Source organism: Tupaia chinensis, unplaced genomic scaffold, assembly GCF_000334495.1.
Source record: "Tupaia chinensis unplaced genomic scaffold, TupChi_1.0 Scaffold000214_1, whole genome shotgun sequence".
Classification (NCBI taxonomy): Eukaryota; Metazoa; Chordata; class Mammalia; order Scandentia; family Tupaiidae; genus Tupaia; species Tupaia belangeri.
Window position 1 is genome coordinate 1,136,729 of NW_006159689.1, and position 10,476 is coordinate 1,147,204.

General features: G+C 53.2%; 1 protein-coding gene across 4 annotated transcripts in view; it reads left to right on the top strand.

Moving 5' to 3' along the window:
- The first annotated feature begins 1,660 nt into the window (after positions 1 to 1,660).
- The window catches only part of MAPK9 (mitogen-activated protein kinase 9), a 34,644-nt gene continuing 25,828 nt past the window's right edge, over positions 1,661 to 10,476 (top strand). For 2 of the 4 annotated variants that reach the window (XM_006147450.3, XM_006147451.3), the window contains exons 1-2: positions 1,663 to 1,850; positions 10,277 to 10,406. In XM_006147450.3, the coding sequence (XP_006147512.1) occupies positions 1,729 to 1,850; positions 10,277 to 10,406 (252 nt within the window). In that variant the 5' untranslated portion in view covers positions 1,663 to 1,728. Of the gene's footprint in view, positions 1,851 to 10,276; positions 10,407 to 10,476 lie in introns of all 4 variants that reach the window. The other 2 variants (XM_014587465.2, XM_006147452.3) reach the window with 2 other exon arrangements.

A 10,476-nucleotide genomic window follows, 5' to 3' on the forward strand; every position in this document is an offset into this window, starting at 1 on the left:
GGCTTCCCTGTCCGCATCAGGTGAGAGAGGTCGGACTGCCATGTCGGGAGGGTCATGAACACAGCGGTCAGACTGGCCCGAACTGAGACTGGGCCGGCCGGGATCGGGGCCCCTCCCCGTCTCCAAGCCTGCTTCCATTTTCCGAGTGAGCTGCTGTGAGGCGTGCCTGTCCCTGGAGCCCCGGCCTCTCTGCCGCCTTCCGTCCCACCTCCCAACACAAGTCAGAGTGATCATTCTGCAGCTTTTCATTTAAACGTTTTTTGGTTAATTCGTTTTTTAAAATGTGAAATGTGTACATGGTTAAAAAAGGCTCAGAGGTTATAACAGGAAGAGTTGAGGTTTCCCGTGCTCCCATGTGCTCCCACGTGCCGGCCCTGCGCGTCTGCGTGCTTACATGCAGTGGGCTCCCGCGCTCTCTAACCCGCTTGCTTTCCTGGGCACGCTGGCTGTGTCCCTGCCATTCCATAGAGCCCTGCGTTCTGGTCGTGGCTCACTGTACTCCGTCCTCCGCGCTGTAGCATGTTCAGTCAGCCCACCACGGTATTTTAGGTTACTCCTGGTGTTTCGCCTGTTGCGGAGAGCCCCACAGACACCCCTGCGCACACGTCTTCATCAGAGCTGTCCGTGGAGTTGCAGTTGCGGGTTTAAGATTGCTGCTCCCTGTTGGCTAGTTGGTACCTGCATTCCCACCAGGAGGTGCTCTGCCAATGGGAAGCTCCTGCTGATGTGTATGGCAGCACCTGTACTCCTGCCTCGCCGATGCTGTGAACAGCCTTGAGCTTCGTCTCACCTCTTCCAGGAAGCCTTCTTTACACCCATCCCTCCTATGTGTGTTCCCTCCCGCTTTCCAGGAGCTTACAGCCTGAGGGCCGGAGCAGACCTGAAAAAACTCAGGAGAGCGCTGCCAGGGCTGCCCGTGTGTGGGTGTGCGGGCGCTGCCGGGGATGCCCGTGTGTGGGTGTGCGGGCTGCCGGGGATGCCCGTGTGTGGGTACCACCAGGGCTGCCTGTGTGCAGGTGTGCGGGTGCTGCCGGTGCAGAGTGGTGTGTTGGACAGGTGGAGCTGGCAACAGCAGTTCGGTGAGAGCCGAGTGTGAGGAGCCAGCGCTGGCGTGGGACACGAGGCGGCAGACGGTCCGTGTGTGCCTCGTGTGGCGGCACGAGGAGCCCTCGGTCCGCTCAGCGCTTGCCTGAGGTCCTTTCTCCCGCTCTCGCGGAGCTCTGCCCTGACGGGTCTCCCCTTGGTGATTTTTTTCCTGGCTAGTGAAGGCTACCGTATTTTAATTTCGGAATTACTTTACATCTTGAGATGAAATGGTACAGTAAGTCTGCATCCCGAAGTCCGGAGCTGCTCCGCTCCATCCTGGTCGGCGTGTGGGTTGCATGCAGCTGCCGGCGCCGTTGGAGGCCGAGGCTGGGGTGCGCCAGGCCCAGCGTGGCGGCCCAGACCGGGGCCTGGCAGGGCAGCGGTTCCCGTCTCTGGGTCTGCAGGCGTTCCCTCAGCCGCAGCGGGGCACGGCGGAGGGCCAGCGCCTTCTGTGGGGAGTGACCTGGGGGGGCACGCCTCCCTCCGCACCCCGTCGCCAAAGCTGGTGCCCGTTCTTCCCACCGCAGACCCGACGCGTCACGGGAGCTGCGTCTGTAAACTCGTGCTGAGCGTGAGCTCCGTTCTCTCTTTCAAGGAACCGACGACTGCCCCGCTCTCCGGGATACCGCATGACACTGCATCATGAGTGACAGCAGATGTGGCCGCCAGTTTTACAGCGTGCAAGTGGCGGACGCGGCCTTCGCCGTCCTGAAGCGCTACCAGCAGCTGAAGCCAGTCGGCTCCGGGGCGCAGGGCATCGTTTGGTGAGTGCGCGCGTTGGGTGCGGCCGAGCGTTGCTGTGCAGGAGGAAAGCCACTGGCCGGAGTTGAGGCGGGAGACAGAAGGTCCTCGTGGCTGTGGCTGGCGCTGAATCCCTCAGCCTCTTGCTCTGGGCGGATGTAGTCAGGAGACAGGGTTCAAGGCACATCCTTGGAGTGTGACCGAAATTTAAATGGAAAGTTTGTATTCTTTACTTGTCTCTCTTTCTTTTTTCTTTTATCTCGTTGGTTCCAACAACCCCCTGACGTGGTGGGGTCGGGGTCGTAGGCGTAACAGCGAGTCGTGCAGAAATGTGGATTTTACTCATTTCTTCCTCACCGCCACCCGCCCGTCCCCTCAACTCCTGATCACTGGTTCATTTCCGGTGCCATTGTGTGCCTGCCACTCCCTGGCATGGGGAGGCCAGTCAGGGCCATTCCACGCAGTCACCAGGAGGGGGCGCTGTGCGGGCAGGCAGGTGCCTCTGCTGTGCCCTGCAGCCCAGGACATCGGAGCCCTTAGCCTGGTGCCCTGCAGCCCGGGACGTCGGGGCCTGCACCCTGGTGCCCTGCAGCCCAGGATGTCAATGCCCTTAGCCTGGTGGCCTGCAGCCTGGGACATCGGGGTGCAGCCCAACTGGAACTTCGGCTCTCATGAGGCAGGACCAGGCTGTGGGCCGAAGGCCAACTGTCTCGTGTTTTCTGGACTTCAGTTGACTGCACTTCCCCAACTTTTTTCCCTTGCTTTTTTTTGGCACGTCTTTTTTTCTTCTTCTTTTGGTCAATAAAGATAAAATTACCTTTGCACCTAAAACATCCATGAAGAAGTTAATATCAAATGTTTATAGCGAGCAGGCAGGGAGATTCCAGCTAAAAGACAGCTGCGTGTTCTGGTGAGGGATACTGTGTTCTCATGTAGAAGTACTGAGTTTAAGGGAGTTTACATCATTTTTAAAAACATTTATTCATCTGTTTACTTGTTGTGATTTCCAAGCTGCTGTGTCCAGGACCCCGATCACATTTAGCCATGTGGGAATCCAGCGCTTTAACCAGCATGCCACCTGCTGGCCCTCACGGTTCTAACTGATGCCGTGCTGCAGAGACACATGGTGGGGGGTCCGCTGCTTTCTCTGGCCTGGGTGATGGGAGGCCCTGAGGGCTGCAGGGAGACCCAGTGGGAGAAGGCAGGATGCCCGGCATGTGGCTGAGACGGGGTGACCAGAACCTCCGCACGACCCATGCTGTGTTGCCCTTGAACCGCAGGTGCTGTGGGAAATTGTCAAGTCAGACAGTTCAAACCAGGAACCTCGACGGGATCGAAGTCTTCGGCAGTGAAAGTTCTTTGGATTTGCAAGCTACCTGTTATTTGGAACTAGGTGGTCACTTGCCAGATAGTGTGGTGAGAGAGGACAGGAGGGTGGGAGGGACACGTGTGAGCTTCAGAGGGTGTGGAGGGGCCACTTACAGCAGGCCGGCCTCGTCTGCCTGTCAGCCTTTCGCTCCCCGGTTCTGGAGGCCAGTGGTGAGGGTGACCACACGTGCTGTCTGACCCTGCCAGCTCTACTTTTTCCCTCACCGCGGACCCGTGGGCCCTCCCATCTCACAGGGATGAGGTGGAGGCCTGGGCCTGGGGACCTTGTCGACAGCCTGCAGTGAGGACAGGCTGCGGGCCCCCCAATGTGACCAGGTCTCCCATGTGCTTAGCGCCTAGCAGTGCGAATACTCACTAGATGCCTACCTGAAAGTTCCCAGCCCTCCCTACAGCTCATCGTCATGTTCAGGGTTTCCGTCTCAGCGGAGCCATGCTCGGTTCTACCGTGCCCTGCTTCTCGGGGTCCCCTAGGGAGGCAGGGCAGTTGCAGGCGTCGCTTCCTCCCCTTCGTCTTTTGTGCCTGTCTCCCTTGGCTAGGGGGCGCCAAGGAGCACCGGGAGTGTCTGGTGGTCGCACATCCTGCTCCGGAGAGCAGTCGTCACCTTCCGGAATAAGCTCGACGACAGATCAGCTCCTGTGCCGACGGCAGGTGTTGGGTTTCCGAACTCTCTCTTCTTAAAATATCGCCACTGTATAATTTATCGACTTGATCTGTGGCCATCCGCCCTGGGGGGTGATTTCTTTCTTTCTGTCTCTCTCTGTCTTTCAGCAAGCGCACGTGCCCTATAGCAAAAACCTCTCCAAAAAAAGAGAAAGAAATATTTAACCTTTTCTTTTCTTTTTTTAAAAATGTTTAATATGAAGCCTGACCTTAGAAATAACATTCCTGGGACCAGCAGTTGGCATAATGGCTATGTCACTGGACTCCCATGTAGTCCACCGCGGTTCGTGTCCCGGACCCAGTGGCTTAAACTCACGCCGGGCGCGTGTGCGTGCGTGCCCAAGATCCCGAGAGGAGAATGGAGGGGAAGGGATTGCGGCGTGGCCACCCCCCTGGGGGGTGATTTCTTGCTTGCTGTCTCTCTGTCTCTATCTTTCTTTCTCTATCATGCCCTAGAGCAAAAAACCTCTCCAAAAAAAAGAAGAAATAACATTTGCAACCTTAACATGGAATAGCCCTTTTCGTTTTATCCTTTTCTGTTTCTTCAGCTTCTGTACCAGCGGGCACATGGCCCGTTTAGCACTGTTCACTCTCTCCCTGTTCATCTAAGTAGATGAGGATACAAGGCCCATGACAGTTTCCATGGCGACGGAAGATGCAGCGTGGCTGATCGGTGGACTCGGTCCGAGTCCAGCCCTGCCCCTCGTAGTGGCAGCTCCCTGTGACCTCAGGCAGATCATGTGTCACTATGGGCTTAACTTTTTCTCCCCTCACATGAATGCTTTGTGGCCCCGCTGCTGTGGCCCAGCAGTAACACAAGTACCCTGCAAGGCTGGAAGCCTGAGGCCTACCGTGGGTCCAGATCCCCAGCTAGGTGTGAAAGCATCCCGGGCAATCCTAGGCACTCAGACTTCCAGGATCTCAAGCCCTGGAGAGCTGAGGAGAGATTTGGTGTGAGGAAATCCTGCCACGGTTTCCCTCTCTCTCCCTCTCGTGCACATGTGTGTACAAAGTTCAAAGTAAGATCCAGTTAGCGGCTGGGCCCTCTGGTTTCAGATGGCAGACCAAGCACTGCAGCGAGAACAGGGAGGCAGGGCTGCGTAGATGAGAGCTGAGCAGGTTGGGATCCCGATACAGATAAAAGCCAAGGGAGATAGGCAGACGAGGCGTTTGTAACGCTTGGTCGTGTGTTATGAAGCGGTTGTGCCAGTGGGCTCCAGCGTCTCTACCTTCCCCGTACTTGGCGTTTTCCCCTTGAGAGCCAGTAAGTTAGGGACGCAACCTTAGGTCAGACTCCAGGGAAGGACAGGAGCCAGCATCTGGGGCCATCCTTCCTTGGGAGCATTTGAGGAGTGACCGCCGAGAAGTTGAGCGCTCTGGTCTGCTGGTGCCTAGAAGGCGTAGAGTGCACGGCTCTGTGAGGGGCCCGGGGACCTCCCTTGTCCTGTAGGGGACCAGTGCAATGTTGCACTTCAGGAGCACAGTGGCTGGTTCACCATCGAGTCACCATCTCACCGTGACACTTCCGCAGAGTGAGCCTGTTGCAGGCACCCGGTAGAAGTGAGTCTAGCTCTCTCCTGGAGAAGGATAGCATCGTACCAGGCATCAGATGATTTCGAGACCACAGATGGTTTTACAAATGCAAGGTCAGGGAGACCATAAAAAATAACTAGGCACAGAAGGAGTGGAGACAGCATGAACAAAGCCCCTAAGGAACAACAAACGCAGAAATAGACCCACAGGAGGTCTAGCACTAGATTCCAGTTTTTAAATAGCTGTGACAATATGTTCAAGACAATAAAATGCAAGATGGAAAATTTTGTTGAAGAAGCAAAATCTTTTTTAAAAAAGGAACTAAATAGAAATTCTATAGCCCGGAATTATTGTTAAGGAATTACGAACTTAGCGTATGGGCTTAATAGCATATTAGATAAAACTGAAGAGAAAATTAGTGACCTAGATGATAGAGTAGGAAGAATTATCCAAGATTAAGCCTGGAGAGACAAAAGAATAAAAGAATACAGAAGAGAGGATGTATTTATTTTCTATTGTCATATAATATATTGCCACGACCTTGTTTAAAACGCTGCCCATTTTTTATCCCAGTCCCAGAGGTCAGAAACCAGGGTGGGGAACCAGCAGTTAGTGTAATGGCTATGTCGCTGGACTCCCACGTAGTCAACCGCGGTTCGTGTCCCGGACCCGGTGGCTTAAAACTCACGCCGGGCGCATGTGCGTGCGTGCCCAAGATCCCGAGAGGAGAATGGAGGAGAAGGGATTGCGGCGTGACCATCCCCCCTGGGGGGTGATTTCTCGCTTTCTGTCTCTATGTCTCTCTCTGTCTGTCTGGCGAGCGCACGCGCCCTACAGTGAAAATCTCTCCCAAAAAAAAAAAAAAAAGAAAGAAACCAGGGTGGACTTGCTTGGGTTCTCCACTGAGCCTCTCAAGAGGCAAAAGCCAAGACTGGCTGCATGGAGCTTTACGTGGAGGAGCTGGGGAAGAACTGCTTCCAGCCTCATGGGGCTGTTACAGAATCTTTTGGCAGGATAGTTTCTCACAGCGCTGTGCCTCAGGCCCCAGCTCCTTGTGCTCTGTCAGCCGAAGCCTTCTGTACTCCAAGGGGCTCCTGTTTTTCCTCTCGGGTGACCCCCGCTGAGGGCAGGCCCAGCCCTCTCCGACTCAGCCCCTCTGACTCCTCCCTGCTCCCCACCCTGGGGCAGTGCCTGGGAAGGCTCCAGTGATTAGATTAGGGCCACCAGGATAGTCTCCTTTTATGTGTAACTCCTTTTCAGGACAGAGGGTCAGTATACCAGAAAAAGGGGTGGGGGGACCCTGTAGTCAAGTGGTTAAGGAAGCCAGATCCCATATGACCAACCACAGTTTGAATCCCAGGCCCGGCAGCTTGAAAACATATCAGATGGGTGTGCGTGCGGGCCTAAAATCCTGACAGGGTGGAGAAATGAAGAGGGAGGTTGCAGCGTGACCACGCTCCCATCGGGTGCTTCTCCCACCCCTCCAGTGAGCGCAGAGGCCCCTGGCAATTAAAAGAAGAAAATAAATCAATTAACTTTAAAATATATATATTTATTTATTTAATTTGTTATTGTTTGTTAGTTTGTTTATTTAACCACCAGAGAGAGAGAGAGGGAAAGTGAGAAAGTAAGCCACCAGGTCTAGGACTTGAACCATGGTCGGCTATGTGGGAATCCAGCGCTCTTATCCACCACACTGCCTGCTGGCCCCTCAATGAATTTTCTGGGTATCCATTTAAAATAGGAAAGTAATTTTAAACTATCACATATCAGGGGGAGTAGAATCTAACATAATGTGAAAGACCTCTTTGTGAAAAGTTGAAAAATATTAGAAAAAATAAAACTCAAATATGGTAGGCTGTAGTGTGTTCATGGGTGCTTAATAATACAAGGTGAAGTTTGCATCTTGTCTACAGATTGGACACAGTAATTTTTAAAAGGAAAATGAAATTAAAGACCGATTCTAACATTTGTATGTAGAAATAAAGGTCTTAGAATACTCAGGGTGCCCTTTAGAAAAATGGAGGGCTCCTTCTGCCAGACATGGAGAGTAGACGGCGAAGCCCAGCAAGAGCTGGTGTGGCCTGGGCACGGGGGTGGGTGGGGCCCGGCACGTCAGAACCTGGAGACGGCCACTCGTGGGCCCGCAGCTCTGACAGTGGCCTGCCAGCAGCGGGAGGCAGCTCTTACGTAAGCGGACGTACGAAGACTCATGTGGGAAATTTAACTTGATCCCAGCCTCCTCTGCAAAGATAAGTCTCGTTTAAATTACTCTAAATGTGTAAGGCAAACACAGTGAAGCCGCTGAAGTTAATGGAGGTGATTTCCTCGTGATCTTTGAGTCAGACATAAGAAGCGTTCTTCATAGGGCCCAGCAGCTGGCATAAAGGCTATGTCGCTGGAGTCCCATGCAGTCGACCATAGTTCGAGTCCCAGACCCAGACCCAGTGGCTTAAACTCAAGCCAGACAGGTAGGCAGTGTGGCCATCCTCCCTGGGGGGTGATTTCTCGCTCTCTTTCTGGCGAGTGCACGTGCCCTATAGCAAAAAAAAAAAAAAAACCCTCTCCAAAAACAAAAGCAGTGTTCATCGTTAAGTGTTAGGGACTTACCCACTGAAATGAACAACTTTGATTTACCTTAAAAACCCAACAAGCAGAGTAGGAAGGCACACTTCTGGCAGTGTCCTCCTGAGTGCAGTGAGGGCCGACTCCGAGGGGAGAGAGCGGCTGAGCACCTGGAGACGGGCCTACACAGTGACAGCTGTTGTCAGTGTCTACTCATCAGGGACACGTAAGTTCCACCCACGTGAGACACTGCTGCACACGCTGGACGTGACACAGACCGGGGTGTGCACGTGTGTGTGTGCGCGCGAGCGAGCAGCTCACACCTGCCCTCAGATGGAACCCCACGCATGCTGCTGGGCCTGCAGGTTGGAAGAGCCTGAGCCCTGGGAGACGGGGATGGGACGTAGCATCCTCACCTCTGCTCATGGACGTGGAAGTGCCTCGAGTGGAGTAAGTGGAAGGACTCCGTGCTATGCTCAGGGAAGTGCAGAGGGGCCTTTGCAGGTTGGAGAAGTTTAGGCATATTTAAGGTTACGAAGACAACCAAGAGAAAATCTAAAACAGCCTGAGAACAAACAACTGGTAGATGCTGGGAATTTCAAGTAAGTTTTCATAACGAGGAGTAAGTAGATGCTTCCTGAAGTCGAAGAACCAAGCAATGGTGAGAAGACCTATTTTTTGGTGTTGAGTGACCACCAGAACCCAAGCCAGAAGGTAGCTGTTTCCAAGCTGGGTCTGGGAGCAGGGGAGCAGGTGTGCCTTCAGACTCCGAGAGCTGGTCCGTCAGCTCATTTTGGACAGACCCTTTTTAACTGAACACTGCAAGCCCTGTGTCGGGGTTGGTGCTTGGACGCAGGCCTGTAGGGGGCGCTGGTGCGGCCGGCTCACGGGCTTCACTTACATGCTTTTGTTCATGGTAGGAACACTTAGAATCTACTCCTTGGCAGTTCTCAAGACTACAACACGTCGTTATTAGCGATGGACCCCGAACTCGCTCTTCCTAACCAAAGTTTGGACAAAAGCTTCTGAGACCCACGTGATGTGTCTGTTTTAAATTCTTGAGTCAGAGAAATCCGAGTAAAAGCCACTTGGTTTTCACCATTTTTGTGTCTGTAGAATAGACTAGGTATAAACACACACGTGTGCACACACGCATTAATGAATGATTTGTTTCACAGTTTGTCTTCATTTTGCCATTTAATTACAAATTAAAAGTAATTAAAGAAAAATAGGATGCAGACTTTTTAATAATTCTTGGGACCAGGAGTTAGCGTAATGACTGTTGCTCCCATGTAGCCAACTGTGGTTCAAGTCCCGGACCCGGTGGCTTAAACTCATGCCGGGCGCGTGTGCGTGCGTGCCCAAGATCCCGAGAGGAGAATGGAGGAGAAGGGATTGCGGCGTGACCATCCCCCCTGGCGGTGATTTCTCGCTTTCTCTCTCTCTCTGTCTCTCTCTGTCTGTCTGGCGAGCGCACGTAACCTATGGCAAAAATCTCTCCAAAATAAATAAATAAAATAATAATTCTTAAGGGCAGATTGAATGAACTTAGAGTTGTTTGACAAAAACGCCATTGATACAAGAGAAACAATGCAAACACTATCGTGAACTTCGCAGACTAGATAGGCCAGTGTCTAAAGGCAGAAGGCGCTCCAGTGGTCTCCCACAGCTGGTGGCCCTGGAGGGCGGCTGAAGGTGACGGGGCCGGTGCTGCCCTAGACCCCGAGCCCTGCAGCAGGTCCTCCACTTCCCACCTCGGTGTCTTGGAGGACAGTGAACCCTGAATTTCTAGAGAAATGCTGGAGATAGCCTCTCGGTCTTCCTCTCACATAATAGGACGGGAGGTCTTTCCAGGAGAACGGTACACTTGCTTACGTAAGGGACGTTCTATCTTGGGGACTTATCATGAGCTGACATTTTTGGTCTTTTTTTTAAGAGCCTTTTCTCAGGGAAAAACACGAAGAAAACTTAGATTTATTATATTCTTCTCATGAGCCCAACCATTTCCTCTGCTATGATACTCCAAAACGTACTTACATTTTAATCTGACAGAGCAGTAACTTTTTTTTCAACTTGGACGTGTTTATTTTCGATCAGTCGTTCACGCTGTGTGCAGTCCCGTAGTAACCCGGCCAGCGCGGCCTGCAGAGGACTGCTGGATCGCATCCTGCCCACAGCGGGCTGGGACCTCTGCTTGTGGACGTGGAGGTGCCTCGAGGGGAGTAAGTGGAAGGACTCTGTGCGAGACCCACCAAGGGGTACTGCGAAGCCGTCCTCACAGCTGTGTTTCCTTCATTCCAGTGCTGCTTTTGATACAGTTCTTGGGATAAATGTCGCAGTCAAGAAGCTAAGCCGTCCTTTTCAAAACCAAACCCATGCCAAGAGAGCGTACCGCGAACTGGTCCTCCTGAAGTGCGTCAGCCATAAAAACGTAAGTCGTGCCCCTTAGCGCGTGGTCCTGCACTGCAGGGCGTGGGCAGATGCGGCCGCCACATACCCTA